Source organism: Nyctereutes procyonoides, unplaced genomic scaffold, assembly GCF_905146905.1.
Source record: "Nyctereutes procyonoides isolate TBG_1078 unplaced genomic scaffold, NYPRO_anot_genome, whole genome shotgun sequence".
Taxonomy (NCBI): domain Eukaryota; kingdom Metazoa; phylum Chordata; class Mammalia; order Carnivora; family Canidae; genus Nyctereutes; species Nyctereutes procyonoides.
In genome coordinates this window covers 13,395,434-13,413,347 of record NW_026575033.1, presented here as the reverse complement: position 1 = coordinate 13,413,347, position 17,914 = coordinate 13,395,434, and the positions used below count along the sequence as shown (strand labels likewise).

Here is a 17,914-nt window from a genome sequence, read left to right as displayed (position 1 = left end):
GAATATAAGTTTTCTATGTTCAAAATAAAGTTGACCTTAGTACATAACAACTGATATATTCTAAGAAGTACCTCTCTCTGCCCTTTGTCATATCCCTTTAATTCATATAATTGAATTATTTTAAAAATTAAAACAAACTGACATTTTCTTTTACCTGCTTCTTGAAGTTTTGTTTTCAAATTACTAAAAATCAATTATATCCTTAATTGATTGCCTGTGGTTTTCTGTGGTAAAACTTAAAATATAAAATGTATTTTACCTAAGTGTATTAATTTAAAATTTTATAGTTCAAAAATAATTCCAGGTAACTCTTCCTTAACTGCTTTTAAAATATAATCATTGTTATTTTTTTATAATCATTGTTATGATTAAATATTTAATTATCTATGCCACACTGCTTTTAAATCATTGATATAAATGTTCACATGATAACTTGGTGCTAAAATTTCCAATTAGTGCCTTTTTTACTTTGGTTATTTTTGGCCATTCATATTCAGACTTACATGATAATTAAAACCCACTTTTGTTTTTTGTATTTTGCCTGGAATTTGGAAAAGTTTACTAGATTAGAAAAGAATGATGTCTTCTTTCATCAAGAAAACAATGCATTTTAATTTTCCCTATCCATTTTTGGGGTTAGTGTTTCATTTGTAAGGAATACTTTGGCTGGTAGATTATTATAATTTATAGATTAATGAAAGAAAATTAGGTTTTTAAAAAATAATGTTAGACACAATCCCTACCTTCATGGTGTTTATAGTAGCCACTTAGTGATTAGATTAAGAAAGTAAATATACCCAATGGCATTGAGATGTTCTATAGCCAAAATATATGAGTTATATTCCAACTCATGTGAAAAAATTAAAATATAATCATGTTGCAACCTTCAATAAATTCTTAAGCATAGGTAGTTAGCATCAATGGCTGCTAATATAAAAAAGAAAGACAATCAGATATTATATACTTCTTGATGGAAGCACTCAGCACTACCAAGAGTCATGCCAAAGGAATGGAGCCCAAATTGTATTCACCTGCTGATTTTCAGAAAAACAGAAGACAGGAACAAATTGAAATATACTATTGAACATGCAGTTTGCAAATTTTGGACTGTAGAAAACTACAGAGTATAGAAAAAACTTGGGTTTTTCAACATAAATTTTAACAGAAATATGTTATAGATTAAGAGAGTTCTAGGATATCAAAAAATTTATAAAGGGCTGGACTAAATTTTAGCATCAAGGGATACACCTTTGATAAAGCTATGAAAAATGCAAGGAAATGATTACTGTAAAAGTCCATAACAGCTCCTTTTGGGAGGAAGAAGGAGATTGCAGTTGGTATGGAGTATATTGGATTGGGAGATTTTGTTGGGGAGTGGGGCAGAGTTCTGGCTAAGTTTTACTGTTTGACTCTATAGTGGTTAAAAGGTTCTTACAGTTAAGTAATTCATTAAGCCATATATCTGTTTGGGTGCTTTTCTATACCTCTAGTAGACATTGTTTTGAAAAGGTATTTCCAAAAAAGGGAGGGAACAGAGGCAAGGGAGATTTGAACTTACATGAGCAATGTTGAGATGCTGAGGCATGTTTAAACTCCTCGATATTTATATAATATCCCTGTGTTTAACTTTCTCAGTTGTAAAATACAACAACAAGAAATCCACAGGGTTCCCATTACCTCCTGAAAAAAATCAAACTCTTTAATATGGGGCTTCCTATCTGGGGACCCCATTTCACTTACATATATCATGTTTTGCCATTATCTGCTAGGCTATATCAGATGGAGTCAGATAAATATCCTCATTATTCTTTGAACATGCGGTATTCCTTTTATGCTTTCATGTCTTTGGGATTCTATTCCCCTGAAATAGTACTATTTTTCCTTCAAAACTCAGTTTAAAGGTTACTTTCTCTATGAACTCTTCTTTTCCCCAGGCAGAATTATTTCTGTTTTGTCTGTGTTCCCATATCATTGTGTACGTACTTTGGTTTAAATTCTGGCAATATTATTAGTCTACATGACTCTCCCTAGACTAGAGCTCTTCAATAAATATATTTTCTTGGGCAATACTTGGGGAATACTTGGCATATGAATGAATGCATGAATGGAGACAGGACTTGAGTGGCTTCAAAGATACTTTGCCTAAGGAAGCCACTGGGTGCAGGGGAAAGATGTAGATATTGCAATCAACTATGTACAAGTGACAAAACTACAAGACTCCTAAAGCTTGTCCCACATGTCACTATGTTAAGTTGAACTCTATGTACTAATGCATCTTCTGTGTTCTCATATCTTATGTTTTATTCTATTTGAGTTCTTCAATAAGCATGGCATTTTTTCTTAGTCTGTATGTGTTGGGTCTCTACTGACTGTTTTGTGGTACTTGATCCATCAGTAAGGGAGTAGTCATAGCTCTTATAGAGGTTATAATACAATTCAAACTCCAGCTTCCTGAAGTCCTAACAATGTTTCTTGATAAAATATGGGCCAAGAAACAAAATGGGAAGTAATAAATAAAATCCTATTAGTAGGTCCTATTAATATCACTATTTTAATCTAATGAGATGGCAGAGACATTGAGAACTTAAGTAGCTTGCTCAGGTCACACAACTATAAGCAAAGAAAGCATAACCTGAATTTAGGCAGCAGCCTGCTTTTGCTACACTCAGTACAATCACTAAATAAATAGTAGTTATCATTATTGTGATAGAGAAGAGGAATGTTATATCTAACAGGGAATACAAAAAACTGGAAGGCCTTTCTCAGATGGATCTGGAATCAAGTATGTCTTTTTTAGTCTACTTTAGCAGGATAAGTAAATTAGTCCCATTTATAGGAAAAACAGATTAGAGACATTGTCAAAAATGAATTCAATACAAACTACTTGAGCTCAGCACAGGAAAATTTTCAGTTTCTTCTTTGTGTTTTTAATGTTCCCTGAAGGTTAATTACACAAGCTTCTCTTTTAAGATACCGAACACATCTACTACTTGAAAAATAAATGGCACAGGTGACTTTGAGTCTATGCATAGCTTTGACCTTTGGCTCACTTCATTTATATTTGGGATCAGAAACTGATATTACATTATTTATGCCTGTTGTTGCAACTGGATATTAAATCAGCATTTTAAATGTTTTAAAATACTGATGTTTCTTTATAAATGTGCTTTCCTCTAAAAAATTAAATGTAATGGTCTTCAATTTCCAAATCAGTTAATTAGTAAGATTCTTCTTTGCAAATGAGGAAATTAAAGAATGGCATTCTGCACTTTTAAATAATATATAAAAATGAGGATATTGTATATTATATTTTAGAAATGTCCTAGAATTTTTTAAAGAAAAGGATTATTTACTGTATGTATTTCCATTTTTTATTTTATCCTGAAAAGAGCAAAATGAGTCAAATAATTTGTTCTTTGTCAGCACACCATTTCAATTTTTGGTATATTTTGTATACTTGTAAATATTTTAGGAATTTTTTTCTTAATTTCTCTTTAGATGAGATTTTGGCACACATTAGGAAGAAAATTTCCTTATTAGTTTCTTGCAATTCTATGTCATGACTCAGTTGTATATAGGAGAAGATATTCAATGATTATTGTATCAGTGAAGTCTAATACTATGGGGCTAATATTTATACATGGCAACCTTTGAAAATGACTAGAAGGTTAGCATTTTAAAATTTCTTTCTCTAAGAGAAAAACAAATGAAGAGACATTGTTTGAATAATGTATGAGCTACAAAAAGCAAGTAATGGATAAAGATCTAGGTTAAAACATATTTGGAAAATGAGAAATTATTTCCATAAGAGCTATCAAGTCTGAAGAAAAATTTTATTTGGGTATTTCATAGTTACAAAAAACATTAAACTGTTGAAGTAAACTAGTACTGTAGAGACTAAAATATAAAAGAAAAATCTCAATTTAAGAAAAATATTCCAATGTTTTTGCTCCAAATAAGAACAAAACCATATTAAATATTTCTCTGGCTCTGTCATTTTTTTTCCAAAGAATAAAATAGTTCTCTTTCTTGTGGCCACTGGGGCTTCCCATTTGTAATCATTCTAATAAAATACTTCAAATGGTTTTCATTATTTAAAATTCTCATCATTTAATCTTCAAAAAACCCAGAGCAGAGAAAATATTTTCTGTTTTTATAGGTTCATATTCTTTTATCCATTCATTTACTTGTCATGTACTAACATAGTAATAGCTATCATTAATTCATCACTTACTGTGTACCAGAGTGTTTCAAGTGTTTTACATATATAAACTCCCTACAGTCCAACATTATTGTTTCTAGTTTTATAGAGAAGCAACTAAGGTATAGAGAGGTGAAGTAATTTGTTCATGGTCACACTCTAATGAATGGCAGAGCCTAGCTTTGAACCCTGTACTGTAGCTCCAGAGCTGGCATTTTTAAACACTCTTCTGCTCTTTTGGTATGGGAGCTATAGAATTCAATTAAAACTTGTGGTGTTATGGGAGAGAGAGAATAAAACATGGAAACAACTACTTGTTTGTCCAAACAAACATTTACTGAGTGTTCATTCTGTTTCAGACACTGCGCTAGGTACTTAGCGGTAAACTAGACATAGCTCATCTTTAGTCTCATAGAACTTACAGTTTAACTTTGAAGCTGCCCATTAAACAAGCAATAATACTGTGAAACAAATGTTTGATAGAGGAAGCACAGAAATCCACAGAAACCTCTCCCAGGAGTGAAGGAAGGAGGCAGTGGTGATTAAGCTGAGATCTAACAAATCAATCGACTTGTCTGCCTTAGTGTTGAGTCTGTCTAATCTAAATCCTAGGCTCTTTCCCCTAAAAACATAAATAAAATTAGGAACAAGAGGCTATAATATCAGATATAATATGATTTTAAAAGTATAGGAGTGTAGATAGGTCTACTAGTAAATTTGAAAGACTTTTTTTTAATTTTTTATTTTATTTTATTTATTTATGATAGGCACACAGTGAGAGAGAGAAAGAGGCAGAGACATAGGCAGAGGGAGAAGCAGGCTCCATGCACTGGGAGCCCGACGTGGGATTCGATCCCGGGTCTCCAGGATCACGCCCTGGGCCAAAGGCAGGCGCTAAACCGCTGCACCACCCAGGGATCCCCTTGAAAGACTTTGTAATTGATAATATTATATTGAAATATATATTGTCAATGGGATAAATAAACAAGTTCTCAAAAAAGCAAATACCTACCTGTAAGGGTCTGTGAGTTCTTTAAAATTTTTAAAAAATGGGTAATTCTTATGCAATACAAATTTTCTGAACCTCATTTATAAAGATGCATAGCTTCCCATTTATTTTATGAAACAACATCTTGATTAAAAACTTGATAGAGGACAAAAATGAATATGAATGCAAAAATGCTAAAGAAAACAGCAGCTAACCAAACTGAATAAGATTAAAAGGAATTGCTTATCACAACCAAGTACAGTTGATATCATGAATGTAAGGATGATTTAATAATTATAAATATCTTAGTATAGTTCATTGATATGTCCAGTTATCTAAAGGGGATTTGATAAATTCCAAGATTCATTATGATAAATAATCTTTAAAGACTTTATTCTTTTTTTCTTTAAAGACTTTAAAGGTACATTGATGATATAATACAGGAATGTATGTTTCACTTAATATTAATATGCTTCATAAATTAATAGATTAAAGAAGAAAAATTTGATTACCTTAATAGATGGAAGAAATGCATTCAGTACAATTCAACATCTTCTCACATATAAAAAATTTTTGATCAAAAGAAAGGAACTGCCTGATTAACACAAAAACAAAAGCCATACAGTCAATATTACACTTAAATGGAGATGTGTTGGAAGCATTCTCCTTAAAATCAGAAATAAGATCAGAATATCTTCTTTTACCATCATCAACACTGATTAGAGGTATATAAGGAAAATAAAAGAAAGAAAAATACAAGGAATGAAAGGGAAACAAAAGCATCATTAGTCCCAGATGTAAGAGTATGAAGACAATATCCCAAATATATAAAATTAATGAGACCTTACATATATTTATGAACACAACTTAAGAAAAATCAATTGAATTTTTGTGTACCTGTTACAGAATGTAGAAAATGTAATTTTCAAAATGATGTTATTTATAACAGCATCTAAAATATCAAGTGCCTTAGCATACAATCAATATGTGAGTGCTGTAAGTGGCCCTACCTTTGCCATAAGAGCTCTAGAAGCTGCTGGGTTGTTAAGGTCAATTCCTTCGTATAGTTTCAGCCTCATTTCCTAATCTCTGCAGGTATCCATTATCTACAGGGCTAAGAGGAGCCCAATCCTGTTAACCAGATGAGCAAGGGCCTGTGATGGTATTTAGACAGAAGAGGTCATGGAGATGAGGCTGGGCAAGGATACAAAGAGAAATCTGGAGTAGAGAATTCACTAAAAAGGATCAAGAGAGCCAAGTGCTCTCATTTGCCATGTGAGCCTCGTCAAGACCTTATTCTCTTTAGTAACTGTTCTATAAAATCAGAACAAGACTTACCTCACAATATTGCTGGAAGAAGAAAGTGAAGTAATATATGTGAAAGTACCATACACAGGATCTTGTATTTAATATTCTGTTAGCAAATCTTTATTTTTTTCCCCCGAACAAGATACAGTCCCTAGCTTCCAGAGGATGACTATCCTCACCTGCTGAGTTGTAACAACAGCAACACCAGCAGTACTTAAGGGGCATTCACCCAATACACTGCAGTCTATTGAAATAGGTGCCAGCATCATTTTCATTTTACAAATGAGCCCACAGGGAGTTGTTCCTGTAGGCATCAGTCAAATTGTCTACACCAGTGGCAGAGAAAGACATTAGCAATAATCATAAGAGTGTAGCACTCATTGATCAATCCAGTGCCAACTCACTGTATTGTCAGCTCCATTGGCTGCAGGTTCACTGTAGTCCTTATTTGTTGCTTTTTTTTTTAAATTTAATAATTCATACCTTTAAAAGTCAGTGTGTACTTGAAGTAAGACATAGCCCATTCTTCAGCTTCTTCATGGCCTTTTCTCACGGGCAGAAGTATGTATACACTCTTCTATTCTCAAACCATTTTAGGACACATTTTTGAGTTACTAAACTTCTATTGTAGGAACAAACCAGGTGATTGTTTTAAAAAGGTAAATATGTAAAATAGTGCCTGTCAAACATATGTTATCTACCATTATCATCACCATATCACTCTTGTTCTCAACATCATAGTTCTTTTCCCTATAGGGGAGTTGTGGCAAGCATCAAGAGTAAGAAAAATACAATTTCCAAGTAACATATTTCATGAGTCCACTCAGACTTGGCAGGTTCCCATGTACTTATATTCCATTGGTCAAATATGCCAGGCACAAAGAAGTGTTCAATAAATGTCAGAAAGTATTGTTTTACAGGTGAATAAGATTTGCAGAAATTAAGTCTAAGGTTATATAATTAGCATTTGGCAGTACCACATTCACATACAAGTCAATAAAGCTTTTTTATTCTAGATCTTTTATTTATTCTGCCTCCAAACAACCTATGATCAATGAGTAAAATTTTAGTTAAATGGAAAATTCACGTTTCTAACCTTCCTTATTTTTGTAGAACTTCATACTTTTTCCAGAAGGAATAGACCAGGATAGAACTTTGCACTAGAGGCATCTAAGTAACTTATGAGCCTTGTCAGATGTGGAAGAGATGTGGACTTAGATATGGAAGACTTCCAAGCAGCAGGAAGAATTAATGAAGACAAACTTAATTATTCCAATTCAATGATTTATCCAACAGTCTAGAAAAGGACTTTTACTGTATCTGAAAAGTTTAGGATTCTCTCTTTTTTACAAAAAAAAAAAATATTTATTCATGAGAGACACAGAAAGAGAGGCAGGCAGAGACATAGGCAGAGGGAGAAGCAGGCTCCATGCAGGGAGCCTGATGTGGGACTTGATCCCGGGACCGTGGGATCATGCCCTGAGCCAAAGGCTCAACCGCTGAGCCACCCAGGCATCCTTCTCTTTTATTTTTTTAAAGATTTTTATTTATTTATTTATTCATGAGAGACACACAGAAAGAGAGAGAGAGAGAGAGAGAGAGAGAGAGAGAGAGAGAGAGGCAGAGACACAGGCAGAGGGAGAAGAGGGTCCTTGAAGGGAGCCCGATGTGGGACTTGATCCTGGGACTTCAGGATCACACCCTGGGCTGAAGGCAGGCACTAAACCACTGAGCCACCCTGGGATCCCATGATTCTCTTTATGCTAATATGTTTTTAGCAATTTTAATTCTATAGCTAACCCTTAGATATGTAAGTTTATAATTTGTTCCCTAGTTAATAAAATAAACAGATCTTAAAGTCTAAAAGAACAATGTGGCTCTGTATGAGCCACAACTTATAGTTTCCATTTTAAAAACACTTTTGGTTTTGAATTTTTGAAAGTTTTATAACATGCCAATATAGTGTTATATTTTATCTTGGTAGATTAAAAGTAATTTTAATTTATAAATTTACATTTACAAAAAGTTCTTAGGATTAACTAAGGCTGATCTTACTGAGCCTAATCTTTTAAAAATTATTAATATAGGGGAATATTCTCATGGTTTATGTTAATTTTAAAAACGTATTTTTATTGACTAATTTAGATTAATTACTGGCTAGGAATAATTCTTTATATGTGAAAAATAACCTGCTTAAAATTGTTTCCTACAGAATTCTATAAATCTGAGGAGTAAGCTTTAAAAAAGTCATCAGAGGAAAGGAATTTGTAGAAATAAAACTGGAAAAATCCAGAATCTTGATGGTGTGCTAAACCAGATGTCAACTGGAGCTCGACCAAAACCTAAAGTAAGTAGCTTTATTACAGAATATTCTGGGTGGAGTGTCATGTCACATTCACACAGCAAAGTCAGCACCATATGTGCACATTCTCTATTACTTTTTTGTTTTAAATTTAGCATTGGAAGTTACCTGTTTTTCATTATAACATGATTTGTAATAAATATATATAATTAATATTTATAAAATTGGAAAAAATGTAGACAGTGATTTTGTTAAGGTAAATGGTTAGTTTGTTGTCAAACAGAGAGCCATAGCAGAGGATTATATGCACTTCAACTAGTTCCTTTGTTATTAGTGAGAATTCTTGCTGCAAGTGAAAATACCCTTGAACTATTTTTATAAAAGTCTTCCCTATTGAGATGGGCCATATCCCACTACAGTTCCAGAAATGAGGTATCAGAAATGAAGTATCACATTGGGGAACACATCTATGAGACATCAGCTACAAATATTAACTGCACTTTATATAATTGTCTTTGTGCTACAAAGCTAATACCCAGGGATTTTTTGTTGTTGTATTTTTTGGTATATTTTTAATAAGGAAAAACCAACCAGGCTTTCTTAAAGATATTTTACAACTTTTATAACTTTTTTTTTCCAAATCTCTATAATTTTATCCAGTTTTTAAATTGAATCTGAAAATATATCTTCATAAATTCTGACTAGTATTGGATGTAGAGGGATGTCAATAATAACTTGTAAGATTTTGTACAGTTGCATATGGTTCTTGATTTTACGATGCTTTGGCTGTTACAATGTTAAAAAAACTATAATAATTGCCAATAAATATGAAGGACAAACATTATGTGTCTTCCTAGGAGGGAACAATAGAAACTTGCTAAATTACCTCAAAGGATGATTTAAGAGATTGCTTATATAGGGATGGTTCAGGTTAAAGGGAAGCCAACTCTAAGATGGTTGCCCAGCAAGATTTTTGTCCTTCAAGGGGGAATGCAGCTATAACCAAAGTACAGCATGACAGAGAAAAGGCACGGAGAGTAAAGACCCATCTCTCTCTCCATCCCAATTTCTAACGTCCTCTGGGACCTTCCATTTGTTGCTCTCATCAGGAAATTCAGAGGGAAGGATAGTCAATTTAGAAATCGTGCCCCCCAGGCAAGATGGTAAAAAGCAGAGAATAGTTTTAGAGGGTCAAATAAAAAGTATTGAGCATGCATTAAAATAAAAATATCATGGCAGCTACCATTATTAAATATTCAATATGTTCTGGGCATAGTGCTAAGCCTTCACACACATTACCTATTTAATTCATACAACAACTCTGCAACATGGACATAATTACCTCTGTTTTTTTAAAGATTTATTTATTTGAGAGAGAGAGAACACCTGTATGCATGCACACATGTGAAGGATTCGTGTGAAGGGGACGCAGAGAGAGAGAAAAACCCAGGGAGACTCCATACTGAGCAAGGAGCCCAATGTTGTGGCTCTATCTCACAATCCCAATATCAGACCTGAGCCAAAACCAAGAATTGGGCACTTAAACTGACTGCACCACCTAGGCACCTCTCCATTTTTTTAAGAAGAGAAACCTGACCTTCAAAACAATATTATAAAGTTAGTGAGATAGAAAGGCCTAGTAAAGGTAAGTGACTTGCCCAGAGTGACAAAATTAGTACTTGAGTGTGAGCCTTCCTACTCTTTCTCACTTTGCCATACCAATATACATGGGTTTGGGGGAAATTTTAGAATGCCTTTAAGAAAAAAGATGAATATTATTACAAATGAAAGAAGCCAGTCTGAAAAGGCTACACACTGTATGATTCCATCTACATGACCTGGAAAAGACCAAACTATGGAGACACTAAAACAATCAGTTGTTGCCAGAACTCAGTGGGGAGGGAAGGATGAATGGGTAAAGCGTGGAAGATTTTTAGGTAAGTGAAGCTCTTCTATATAATGCTACAGTGGTAGATAGATATATGACACCATACCTTTGTCAGAATCCACAAATTTACACCATGAGTGACCTTTAAGGTAAGGTAAACTAGGGACTTTGGATGATGATGATGTGTCAGTGAAAAAGAAAAATATAGTACGTCTTAATTTATATTTACTGCAATCCAGATTTTCTTTCTTTTTTGGTGAATTACTGACAGATAGTGTCAAACTTTTATATAAGGCTTTCTTCTCAGAACCTTTCTCAGCCCAAGAAGAAAACATTTATTACAAATCGATGCTTTTTTTTAAAAAAGATTAACAGTGAAAGTTAAAAACGGGAAAGCCATTATTTTTACTGTGGTGTTATATTCCATTGCCTATTGACTTTTAAGAGAATGTAATTCATTAAAGAGGCATTTGGGACCTCTTTTAGCTGATTTTCTGATTTTTTTCATTCTTGTTACTTTGTTTTTACAGTAACCTCTTAATTATCTTGGGACAGGTAACTTATTTCTGAATTAGCTCATTCAGGATAGGGTAACTTTATAAATTATTAGGAAAGGAGTTAGGCAGTATTTTATTTTTTGGCCCATTCAGAACAAAATTATAATCTGAGTCCTCAGTCAAATCTCACTGACGTGGGAGTGGAGAAGAGGAATATAAAGTCTGAAGTGTTAATATGGGGATCTTTATATCCTCTGAAAATCTTTTTCTGTTCTCTGTTTTCACTACCAATATGTTTATGGGCATTCCTTCTAAGATATTTACTTATAAATGGAGCATGCAAGCAGGGATCAGCTTGACAGAAGAACTGCTTTTGCTGTTATATCTGAATCTTTAGGTAGATGGACAGTGTATTCTAGAAGCTTTCCTTGCTATTTCCTGTTCTAGGCAATACTTTCTAAGACATAGCTTACTTCTGTTTCCTCTGAATATGTCATAAAGTCAGAGGCTTCATAAGATAGAGAATTCACCAATTTCTAATTTCTTCAAAGGTAGGAGACAAATCCTTCCACACAGATTTGTGGCAAGGCCTACTGTACATTTACTCATCTGACTTATTATCATTTTCTTGTTATCTTAGGCTAGTGTGCCAAATCCAATTTCAGCTATAAAGCCCTGGATGTGTATAATTCACTGCCATGTGGAACATATCTGAGGTATATGTGCTGAGTTTTGAATGTGGCTGCCAAATACTGAGGGCAAACCTCTCCCAGTCATGATGGGTTTCCCACAGGGCTAGTGCTGTTAAAGGGTAAAGAATAAAGGTGTTTAACCCTTGATTGCTTGTCATAACTTCTATATACTTTAGAAGTGGACCGAAGTTGGGAATATAGGCTTCTACCTTAGTAGGACTATTCATGTCTGTTCCTCACAGGTATTACTTGCCTAAGGGTAAAGTAAAACATAAAAGCTATTGATGGTAGCTGCAGGATAATTGAGACACAAGAACAGTTCAGGACTTTTTTTTTTTCGGTTCAGGACTTAAACTAGACATAGACATTCTTTTTTTTTTTTAAGATTTATTTATTTATTTATTCATGAGACACGCACACACAGAGAATCAGAGATACAGGCAGAGGGAGAAGCAGAGCCCTCACAGGGAGCCCGATGCGGGACTCAATCCATGGACCTGGGATCACGCCCTGAGCCAACGGCAGATGCTCAAGTGCTGAGCCACCCAGGTGTCCCTGGGCATAAACATTCTTACCAAAGAGCCAAAAAGCTCAATCTGAAGCCAGATCAGAGCTATACATGTAGATGCCATGCCCTGCACAAGGCCCACCTTTTCTAATTAGCACACAGGTATCTTCTGACACTAAACTGTGAATCCTTGAGACAGTGAATGCCAACCAAAGAGGATTTTTTCCTCTAATTTTTATTAAAAAAATACTTTGGATTAGCACAGGCTACTACATAGCTAAGGGGATGGTCCAGGCTGGCTTGACAGAAACAATAAAAAGTCCAGGGGCCAAGACATAAATTTGGACAGCCAAGTTGCCAAAACCGTAAGAAAGGTATTTAAGAGAAACCCAAAGCCAAACAGTGAACAATAGAAAATCTGGGACTATTCTGGCTCTGTTCTCAACTTCAGAGAGCAAGTTGGGCATATTTCTGAAGCCAATGACTCATGAGCAGTTTTTGATTTGTTTACTTCCCAAACATGTAAGTGGGTGGAAGGGGCAGGACATTGATGCAGAAGTTATGTTCTGGGCAGGGAAGGAAACAGTAGGGTGCTGACTGGCTAGCTCCAGAGGATCTGTTCTCTATAACCTGTATCTGTATCCCCATCTTCCTCCTGAACCCCCTCTTGGCCCCTCTAATTCACCTCCAATTCAGTCTGTCAAGTGTTGAATGTCACCCTTTTCTCCTGTGTTAGTGAAGGGCACTCCAGTCAGCTCATCATTCAGACCAGAAACCTACACATCACTCTAGTTTTATTCTTCTCTCTTAAACTCACAATCACTGTCACCAAATCCTATCTAGTCTACATTTCTAATGACATGTGAATTCATCCCCTTTGGATCCCTAATGCCACTGCTCTGGGTCAGGTATTTCTAACCTAGAGTGCTGCCTATTAACTGGTCATTGGTGTCATATACCCCTCATCCATTATCCAAAAGTAAACTTTTATGAAGTTAAATCTTATCATTTCTCTGTTTTATGGAAAATCCTTAAATATCTTCACATTTTCTTTGGTAGAAAATCAAATTTCTGGGCATGTTAGACAAAGCTGCTTATAGTTTAGCTATGCCAACTTCTGCAGTCTCTCTTCTCTTGTCTTCTCCACCTTTCACCTCAGGTTCTGTCCACATCAAACTGCTTTGGGATCCATCTCACACTCCTTGTGTTTGGATCAGTTGTTCCTTTAACTTGGAATTCCCTTTCTGTCTTCTTCACACTGATTCACTTTACTAGGTTCTCAAGACTCAGTCTGCAGGAAAGACCCTGTTTTTCTAGCATTTATCACATCAATATTATCTGTATATGTTTTTTGTTTTCCCCTTTATTAGACTTGAAGAAATTTGAAGTCCAGATTGTCACTTATCTCAATAACTTAAATGCCTAGCATAGTAACTGAAAATACTGTGCATTCATAAAATGTTTCAGAATATAGTTGTTGCTTGTAGGGTCTCCTGTCTGCTCAGGGGTAATGGCCTGAATTACTACTCAGACACATTTAGACTAATGTTATGGTAGGGTTTTCATAATAGAGAGGAAGATGGATATACACTTACAGCATAAGAAGTAAATGGGTTCTAGGATGTCAAGAATGGAAGAGTTGTAGGAGAGAAAGACTTTCTATCTAGGAGAAATTCCTAGAATTTTTCCACCTAGGTCAGAGTTCTAGTTACTTCTCTTTTCTTTTTTTATCTGAGAGCACTAGAATTTGGGTAGCATGTTGTTCTTTCCATTGCTGCCTTCTTTGCTTTCAACTGTTACTTCTTTTATTCCTTGACTAATGAGAAATGAATAGTCCCAGCAAAGATGACTCTTCCCTCCACAGTTTTTCTAAGGCTTTTTATTAGAAATTATAAGAAAAAGATAATGAGCAAAGGGGCTACACATAATATCCTCCTATCAGTACTTTTTATTTTTCCCAAAAGAGTGTTGGAGGGAGATAAGACACAGATAAGTGGTGGTTCTCAAGTAATGTTTATCTATACTTTGAAGGCCACCTTATGTTCAGTGAGTTTCCTGGGAGCTAAGGAAGAATTAAGAAATAACTGGGGTCTAGGAGTTGGGATGGAACAAGGCTAAGATTGGGCACATGATCCTGTATCTTGGCTGGAAGAAAGGTAGCCATGGAAATGGGGGAGAGAAGAAGCCTTGAGTGGTGATGCTGGGGGTAGGTATCCTCCTTCTTGTTACTTCTTCCTTGCTATTATTTCCAACATAACTAGTACATGGATTCCTGCTTGGAATCCATAGTAGGGTTGTTCAGAGGATTTTTGTGTGGTCAAAGAGAAGAGAAGAATTTTTGAAACATCTCTTCGTAGCAGCAACTGTAGGGAAGCAGAGTTACTTTGGCCACCAGGCTGAGGTGGTAATTACCAGGGATTATCTGTATGTAAACAGTGGTCCAGCCCATGTAAAATAGAGACTATACATTATTGTTTTTTTTAAGTAGTATCCTAGAGAATAAAACACTGTTCTTTATATTATGTTCCATAATTAAGTTCTGACTAACTATCCTAGAATAACGTTAGGTCCTTCCTTTGTCACCTGCAGATTTAGATAGTATTTACCAGGGCTAATATATACAGAGCCATGACTGTGTAAAACGATACCTGTTTCAGGAACTCAGCCCATTTGTACAGTTGAAAATATGCAGTCACAAGCCGCATTGTGGCTACTGCATTCTTGAAGCCCTGACTAGATGTATCTGTCCATAAAATCACCCCAGCTACCAACCAAACATGTTTTTTCTCTGAATTATTAAAAAGTATTTTAAACATGGGGTATCTAAAAAAGTCATGGCTTTCATTTTGGTTTATTTTATAGCCTTTATTGATTACACACATTTCCTCTATGGCTTGAATGGATAATAGCATTAACTGTTATAATAAATTCTCTACTCCTCAGACCTGTGTAGCACGTATGCATGTGCCAAAGTTGTGTACTAGATGGTATCTGAAAATGATTTGATATCTATGGTGAGATGGTATTCAGAGAAATACATTTGCACGTAAAGCAGGGTGGATATTTCACAGTGATTTTAAAAGTAAATTGAACAAGTCAGTTAACAAATGTTTACTGATTGCCTACTCTGTGTAGAACTTTGTAAAGATTACTCACTTTTTTTTAAGATTTTATTTATTCATTCATGAGAGACACAGAGAGACAGAGAGAGAGAGAGAGAGAGAGAAAGAGTCAGAGATATAGGCAGAGGGAGAAGCAGGCTCCTTGCAGGGAGCCTGATGTGGGACTCAATTCCGGGTCTCCAGGATCAGGCCCTGGGCCAAAGGCGGCACTAAACCACTGAGCCACCCGAGCTGCCCAAGATTACTCTTTTTTATGTTGGGTTGCCTGAATGTAGGGCTTAGAAGTGTTGCTAATACATCATTTCCTACAAGAAGTTTGGAGAAATAATGATTTCCTAAATTTTCAAAGTCTCTCCATTGTTGATTTTCTGTGTTATGAACTTGGGACAGGAATTAAGAACATTTAAGCCATCAAGGATCATGTTTTCTGTGGCTTTTGGAGTTGGGGATGTGTTGTAATATTAAAGGACTGGTGGAAAACAGGATACTGGGATGGCCCAGCTCATAGGTAGAATCTGATTAGGTGCTATAAATGGACTTGGTCCATAAACAACCTTAAAGACTTTAAATATCCAGTAAGGTCTTTATCAAGATATACAGAGCATAGCAGTGACTGAATTTTAGTCATTATTGTCATTGTCCTGAAATACATGTTCTTTAAAAATGACACAAGAGTTCCTGGAGAGTGAGTGGCAGAGATGAGTTACTGAACTGTTCCAATGACCCCTGACTTACATAGTCTATCTTCCCCACCCTCTTCAAAGACCTACCACCAAAAATGAAATGTTCTTCCCCACAGTTAAGATCACAGACCATAAACCCTTGTTCCATCCCACCTCTTAACTCCATGAAGTAGAAATGAAGTTTCCATAAAGCTTCCTACTTTCACATCATTTTACTAGAGGAAGTCCAAGAGGCGGTTCCACTACAAAAAGAGTGCAATGAACTTGCTACCCCAAAATGAAATGTCTTGAAAGACTTGATATGACTTTCTTAGCTGATAAAATGTTAATTTCTTGGTAGACTTAAGAAGTAGCCACATGTAGGCAGCTTTCTAATCCTTTGTTTTGAAATTAGATTTCTGTCCTTATTGTTGAGGAAGACAAGCAGTGAGTGGGCTGCTAATCACTGTGAATAGAGAGGCAATTTGATTGAATAAATTCACAATAATGTGTAAATGACTGAAAGCCCTTTAGCACTCTCAGGAATATTTGCGTTGTTAAAAGATTCTTCCTTAACCCAAAATACATCTTTGGTGGGGTTGGGTAATTCTGACAATTTAGCACAGTGAAATAAAAGGAAATCAGGCCATGCATAAGAAAGTGTTTCAGAGGCAGGGGCGCAGAAGTCAGAAGACCAGCCCCTAAATACTTTGTTTTCCCACAGGTGCCTTTTCACTGCTTCTCTAAAAGGTTCAAGTATTTTTAAAGGGTCCAGGCAAAACTTCAGGCCAGAGCAAGAAAGCATGGCCAGGAGGGGGCAGTAGGTAGATCGGGCATGGAGACAGGGTGGTAGGTGGTTCTTTAAATATTCTGATCATTTTAAATTAAGTTTGAATACATCAGAAATTAACAATGGTTTGTTGTAAATGTGTCTGTGCACGGATTGATTTGTCCATAAAAATATCAGAAGTGTAAAAAATAATGGTAAACCACAATGGAGAGTATAAGTTTTGCTGTTTATGTCAAGCACTTGGAAAATATTCAGCCCCATTGCTCCCTTGGGCTAGATTGATACTACCTATGAACTTCCTTCAAGAAAAATACAACCCGTTTCACCATCCATTTTTATTAACTCCACACTCTCAGAGGAACCTTTATGCACCCCCTTGAATAGCAAGACTAAATTTGTTTCACTCCATGTAGCACTGCCTTACTGGATGTAATTTTCTGGGAAGTCAGTTCTGCTTTCCAAGACCAGCAGGAATATCTGTGAATATTCTGCCCTTGCTCTGCTTACTTTGTTTTGTCTCCAAACATTATTTAAGGAATAAAAAAACATTTTTTTTCTTTCTAATAACTTAAGGGACAGCATACTTGTTATGAGTGTCAGACTTATTCCTCAACATACACAATCTGAGAAACTCTTCTTTGGCTAAAATAGAGGCAATCAAAAAGAATTGCTAGCTCAATGGGGATGTTAGTGCCTGTGAGAAAAAATAGATCCGGAGATTGGGCTTGGATCCTGGGGGGTGGGGTGGGAAGAGGCAGGGGGACGGGGTGGCAGAGCTCAGATAAAGATGTAGGACATAAAGTTAAAAGCTCTAGGTCAGTGTTGCCTATAGAAGGATAATGTGAGCCACATAGGTAATTTAAAATTTTCTGACAGCCACTTAAAAAAAGTAAAAGGAACAGGTAAAATTAATTAATTTTAATAATCTATTGAAACCAGTATATCTAAAATGTTAC

General features: G+C 35.4%; 1 protein-coding gene across 2 annotated transcripts in view; it reads left to right on the top strand.

Moving 5' to 3' along the window:
- Positions 1 to 17,914, top strand: part of STARD13 (StAR related lipid transfer domain containing 13) — a 514,559-nt gene that overhangs the window by 125,197 nt on the left and 371,448 nt on the right. For both annotated transcript variants that reach the window (XM_055317219.1, XM_055317220.1), the window contains exon 2: positions 8,710 to 8,844. In XM_055317219.1, coding sequence (XP_055173194.1) covers positions 8,815 to 8,844 — 30 coding nt within the window. In that variant the 5' untranslated portion in view covers positions 8,710 to 8,814. The remainder of the gene's footprint in view (positions 1 to 8,709; positions 8,845 to 17,914) is intronic.